Source organism: Prionailurus viverrinus, chromosome B2, assembly GCF_022837055.1.
Source record: "Prionailurus viverrinus isolate Anna chromosome B2, UM_Priviv_1.0, whole genome shotgun sequence".
In the NCBI taxonomy this organism is placed as follows: Eukaryota; Metazoa; Chordata; class Mammalia; order Carnivora; family Felidae; genus Prionailurus; species Prionailurus viverrinus.
In genome coordinates, this window is record NC_062565.1 from 121,550,751 (window position 1) to 121,556,750 (window position 6,000).

The 6,000-nt window shown below is 47.7% G+C and overlaps 1 protein-coding gene across 3 annotated transcripts in view; it reads right to left on the reverse strand.

The window, feature by feature from the left end:
• The window catches only part of SLC2A12 (solute carrier family 2 member 12), a 65,932-nt gene extending 60,757 nt beyond the window's left edge, over window positions 1-5,175 (reverse strand). For all 3 annotated transcript variants that reach the window (XR_007152057.1, XM_047858015.1, XM_047858016.1), the window contains exon 1: window positions 4,786-5,175. Coding sequence is in view for 2 of the 3 variants with exons in the window: in XM_047858015.1 (XP_047713971.1) it covers window positions 4,786-4,900 (115 nt within the window). In the remaining variant the exon portion in view is untranslated. The remainder of the gene's footprint in view (window positions 1-4,785) is intronic.
• Window positions 5,176-6,000: the final 825 nt, after the last annotated feature.

Genomic DNA, 6,000 nt, shown 5'->3' on the forward strand with positions numbered 1-6,000 from the left:
GTTTATTTTGAGGTGTTTTTGGTTTTGTTTTCATTTGTTTGTCTGTCTGTTTTTTTTACCCGCTAACATAAGATTTAGCCCAGCAAAAAGTACCTCCTTGAAAATTCACAAACAGTAGAAGTTAAGGACTACCACTAGGCATGTTCCTGGGATCTCAGAGGCCTTAGCTCCTGCGAGCAATCTGACCAGACTATGGGTGATATTACAAATATTTCACAACGGGGATGGGGCACTGACCCATCAGAAGAGGCATTAGCTGTAAAACCAGCTCAGGCACAATGTGTCTGCTGACTGATTTCAGTCCTCCGGGTCAGTCACACCGCTTGAAGGCTTCATCCATGTCTGCCAGGCCCTGCCTCCTGCAGGCTCCCTCCAGTGCATGTCCGCAGCTGTGGTGGCAGCCAGGGGGTAGTCTGTGGAAGCAGCAACCTCTCTGCCCTCTCTAGGGCACAGCCATTTCAAAGGGAAACAAGAGCCCTGGCTGTGTGAGCCCAACACTACCGGGAGTCTGTGGTGAAACAGCTTCCGCCATGTTGGCTCAGAGCCTTCTCTCTCCCTAGATCTCAGAGAAGCCATTTGCCTGGCCCTCACAGTCACAAGGAGCCTCAAACTGAGGCTTTTGATGTGATTTCCAAGTGAGGTTAAATGTACAGTCATAGAGATAAGCTGACCGAAGTGAAAAGGGAGATAATCATCTTTAAATCTGTTCTTATTTCCAGACAAAAGAGTCGACAGTCTCTCAGAGATTCACATGTCTATCAATCCTGCCATTTCCTTGGCAATATCAAGCTGTATAGAATAGTTTTTTTTATTGTTATCAGTCATCAATTTGTTAAATGCCTGTGTTTTTAAAGCACAATAATCTGTGTCACAGGTTTGGCCACTTTTTAATGTAGGGAAAGCCTGGGAAAATGCTAATGGCTAAGACCTGGGTCTTCCCAAAATGACTGGTTTGCTGTTAGACTTGCCCTTCTCACAACCAAGGCTCTGTTAAGAGGTCGAGTTGATTGGCCTGACTTGCTCTTCCCTGGGGACAAGGTTCCTTCTAAAGTCTGCTCAACTCTCTTACAGGTAGACTGTCCATCGGGCTGCCCAAGGAAGCCTGAGAGAGCTGGGCCTGACTGAGTTTAAGGGGGCCTGGTTCAGGCTAACCCTGGGAACCCAAGACTCAGTAGGAGCATAGTAAAAATGCCCCACCCTCAAAAACATCGCCTGCATAACCAGAGTAGTGACAGACCTGTGGTTTGCTAATGTGGTCCCACCCAGGACCCAGCTCAGGACTACAGGAGCTAGGAAGGGATCAGGGAGCAGCCCGCCTCAGGCTCTTCCTTTTCTTCACCCCCCCCCTTCCACTAAAGAGGTGCCATGATTACCTCTCTTATATACTGACCACCTACTTCAGCTTTTCCTTTGTCGAAAGGAGTTTCACAGCTTTAAACAAGTTTGAAAACAACTGCCTTTGGATACTCATCTGATTAGCCCAAGTGTACATTTCTTAAATCTCAGCCTGCGGCATTTTGGATTTAGAAGGGTCTCGGGGGGGACGAAGCCCAGCCCCTTCAACTGGGCCAGTGAGTCCAGCCAGTGATACTGATCTGGGTTCCAGTGCATCGGGCAGCCGGGGCTCCATTGCTTGAGAACTTGCACTCATACAGTGAATATTGTTCTTGGTCTCTGATCCTTTGGGCAGGTGCTGGTGGGGTAAAAAGGGCCTCAAGGAAACTCCTCTTAGCCTGATCTGAAACATGAAATTGGAGGGGCACCTGGCTGGCTCAGTCGCTTAAGTGTCAGACTTCGGCTCAGGTCATGATCTCACAGCTTGTGAGCTCGAGTCCCGCATCGGGCTCTGTGCTGACAGATTGGAGCCTGGCGCCTGCTTCGGATTCTATGTCTCCCTCTCTCTCTGCTTCCCCACTCATGCTCTGTCTCTGTCTCTCTCTCCCCTTCAAAAACAAATAAACATTAAAAAAAAAAAAAAAAACATGAAATTGGAAGAGTCTGGAAGACCCATCTGCTGAGACAGAGGAACAGGCATCCAGCCCCCCAGGCCAGAGACCTCAGGGTGAGTTTTGCACCAGTCCTGCGAGAACCTGGGCCAACCGCACATCTTCTCTCACTTGTGTGAGATGTTGTAGCACTGTGCTTTTCTAATAGCACCCACACAGCGGTCGGCTCTAGGCTCCAGGATTACGAATTGAGCTTAACGCTGCCTATAAGGTCAGTTATAACATGCCCGTGAATACTAAAAAAAAATTACTAAAAACATACACGCTTTATGTCGTAACTGATTGAAAATGGACTTAAGTTCGTTAGCTTGTAGTCACTGGAACAAAGACTTCTTTCCAGTTTCAGAGGAGGTGGCCGGGTGAGATCTGCCAACACTTTTATTGGGCGTAAGAGCGTTAGGAGGCGCTAACATGGAGTCTGGAAATTTTTGTGTGGATTTGTTTCTCAGTATCTCACATGATCTAATTACTTTGTCCTGGGTTGTATGACTCATTCGTCTTTGTGCTTTAATTTCCCCATCTAGGAATACAGAAAAACTTGTATCTTCAAATGCAGGACTAGGATGGTAATTATTTTTTTTTTTTAATTTTTTTTTCAACGTTTATTTTTATTTTTGGGACAGAGAGAGACAGAGCATGAACGGGGGAGGGGCAGAGAGAGAGGGAGACACAGAATCGGAAACAGGCTCCAGGCTCTGAGCCATCAGCCCAGAGCCTGACGCGGGGCTCGAACTCACGGACCGCGAGATCGTGACCTGGCTGAAGTCGGACGCTTAACCGACTGCGCCACCCAGGCGCCCCTAGGATGGTAATTATTGAGCATACGTAAATACTCTGGATTTCCTGGATGAAACTATGGGAATGTACAAAGAGGTCACCAGAACGATTCGACACACATCATTTCATTAAAACCTCAACATTTTCATAAAACAGACTACAGTATAATCCCAAATCGTACAGCGAGCCTGCAGTATGCCTTCCGTAGGTACAAGTCCATACACATAATTGCCTTGGATACCACGACGCGTCTGAGACAACTTAACGAAAATTTGTACTAATAATCCTAAAATGTTTGTATCCATCTAAATATAAACTCTAGCACAAATCAAAGCTTTATTCATTTAGGATTTGGGGGAGACGTTTAGGCTTCCTTTCTTTTCTACGTAATAAAGGTTCATTTACAATTAAGTTAAAAAATAATTTACCGTGTTTATTCATTTTATCATTTCTTTGGAACACAGTTGCATTGTCGGTTGAATCTTGTGCCTTTCCAAACACTAACACCTGTGACCTTCCTGCAGGATGACCGTGACCTTGCGCAATTTAACCTATTAAGAGTACATGGTGCTTTCAAAGCCATATCAGAATGAAATAGTCCATATTTTTAATTGTTGCCGTGGAGGCCCCTTCAGGACAAAGTTTCTTTTCATCCTCTTTGTGACGTTCTCACGGGCTGTTTAGCGAACGCTTTTGTTGACATGGCCACCTGAGCAAGCTCGGCGGTTCGGTCTTTCAGGAACTCGGAGAGAACATTGCAACTCTTTCCTTTACCCTCAAATACAAGCTTCCCTGGCCTGCTGGGAGACGGAGGAGCCAGGAAGCACCCTTGGAGAAAGGGGTAGTTCTGCTTAATCGAGGGAGAGGCCGTCCTGAAGGATGACCTCAGGTACTCATTCTTGACCAGAAGTGGGGAAGTAGGAGGAAGCTGAAGGGGGAACAGGGCAGGGAAGAATGACAGCCTCTCATTGTGGAAGAGCCAATCCATGCCTCCGTCAGAGGGGTCGTGGATTCAAGTCCAAGATCAGACAGACCCATGAGGCAAACGTGATTTGATAGATCCACTGCAAGGTGAGAGGCACATGCCTTTTGAATCAGTTAGTGTTCTGGATTGTTCGTGAAAACTGGCCATTTTCACATTGGCCGTTCCAATAAGTGGCCTGGGAATCTATGGTAGGCATGGTGAAGGGGCACAGAGCTGAGGAAAGCTTCAGAGAGACAATTATCTGTGTTCGATTTAATTTCCTATTACGATTAGTTTCCATTCCTTTGGGAACCAACTAACAGAGTAGGAAAGGCTAGCCAAGAGCTTGCAGTGCGTTTGTGGGAACTGTAAATGTGGAAGTGAAGGAAAGCATTTGCTGTAGCAAAGATAACTGGAATGAATTAAAACTTTTTCCAGTTTCGCCTCCAGAAGGAAAAAGGATTCAAGGACCCTCAGTTTCAAAGGCCAGTTTGACAGTTAGGCAGGAGCAAACGGAGCACAGGTTTGAGGCTTCCCTAAGGCTCAAATGCTCAAATGCATTACCAACTAGACGCTGGGAAGTTAAAAAAGAAAGTTGGTGTTCATTGATTACGTAACTAACAATTTTCCGGAGCCTACTTAAAATACTGACTTAAAACATGGTGGTTCTCCATGTTCCCTCGTTACAGATTGCCCATTTGTGGCAATCAATGAAAAAGTGTGTGTGTGTGTGTGTGTGTGTGTGTGTGTTTACACATGCGACTCCCTTGCCAGTCACTCTTCCCCAAATGAAAAAGAGTTACACATTATGTCAACACAGTCCACGGACCCATCGTGCCAGCAGTGGGACTTCAATCTCCACGTTACAGCTCCTTGCCTCTCCTCCTCCCACCGGATCCCGTTCCCTTCTCTCCACGCACCGTGCACGCTCACGTGTACACACACACACACACACACACACACACACACACGCGCGCGCGCGCGCGAGCGAGACCCGAGCACAGCTTGCTCCTCCAGCCGGTCGGTGCCTCACTTTACCTCTGGCCCCGGGAGGATGCCGGCTGCCGCTGGCCGCGCCGCTGCCGTTCGTCTCGGCCGCTCTCCCCTTCGGGTTCAGCAGAGCGGGGCCCTCTCTGTTTTCAACAGGTACCATGGTCGCGGAGAAGTTACAGCCGCTCCCGCGGCCCCGAACCACCCCGGCTGCCCCCCGTGACAGCGGCGGTCACTGTCCCCATGGTAGCATGCTTAAAGAAGGGTGGGGAAAAAAAAAAAAACTTCGGGCAAAGCCAATGTGATTTGTAACCAACTTTGTTTCTATTTCCGAAGGCTTTGCCCTTTTCGGTGACACAGGCTGTTGCTATTTGCAAGCAGCCTATCAGAGGCAGTGGGAGGGCCGTGTCTCCGAGGATTGTTTTTGCCTTCAGATGCGGAGTTGGAAGCAAGGGGTTAAAAGGCCGGGGCGCTCAGGGTTTGGCCGCAAGCTGGGGTGGGGGGTGGGGGGGAGCTCTTGTATGCCCCGCACCTTTGAAAAGAGGCAGAGAAGAGAAACCTGCAGATTTAAAGGGAAGCTGAGAGGGACGGCCCAGAATGTTCACAGATGGTATCACTTAATCTTGCAGAGAGGGGGACAATTTATGCAAAGACATACCAGAAGGAAAAGTGTGGCAGTTTTTCAGCAAGGCTGTTACTCCAAGAGTCGTGATACTCACCATTTAAACAAAGCATAAGACAGCTTTGCTGTTTCTGCCTGATTTTGCTCTAGGTGAGTGTGGTATGCACTCTTCCTCCACAAGGCCCGTCAGACGGATCCAGGCCCGAGACCAAGCGTGCATGAACTCATACTGCATAGATTCTTTCGACTTTTTATACCCTGGGATGATCGCAAAGTAATCCAGTTTATTTATGCATAGTTGTCTTTATGAGAGGAACCAACCGCCCCCCCTCCACCCCACCCCAATCTTCGTCAGGTTGTGTGATTGCCTGCTTGTGGGAGGAGGGTGTTTCCAATTCAGAGACGTCAGACCGATGACCCATTGTGTGAGTGTGGTGGCCATAGACTCGGAAACAAAATCAGGGAGTGAGAAGAAGATTTTGCCCCCCTCCCCCGATTGGTGAATATTATTTAGATAAAAAGGTCTTACAGAGTTGTGATGTTTTACCTTCGGCTGTATGTTTCAGCAAGTCATGTTTCGCGAAAAATCTCAGGAAATTGGGATCGTTTTAGAAAATCATTAGGCGTGAAAACGAAAATTT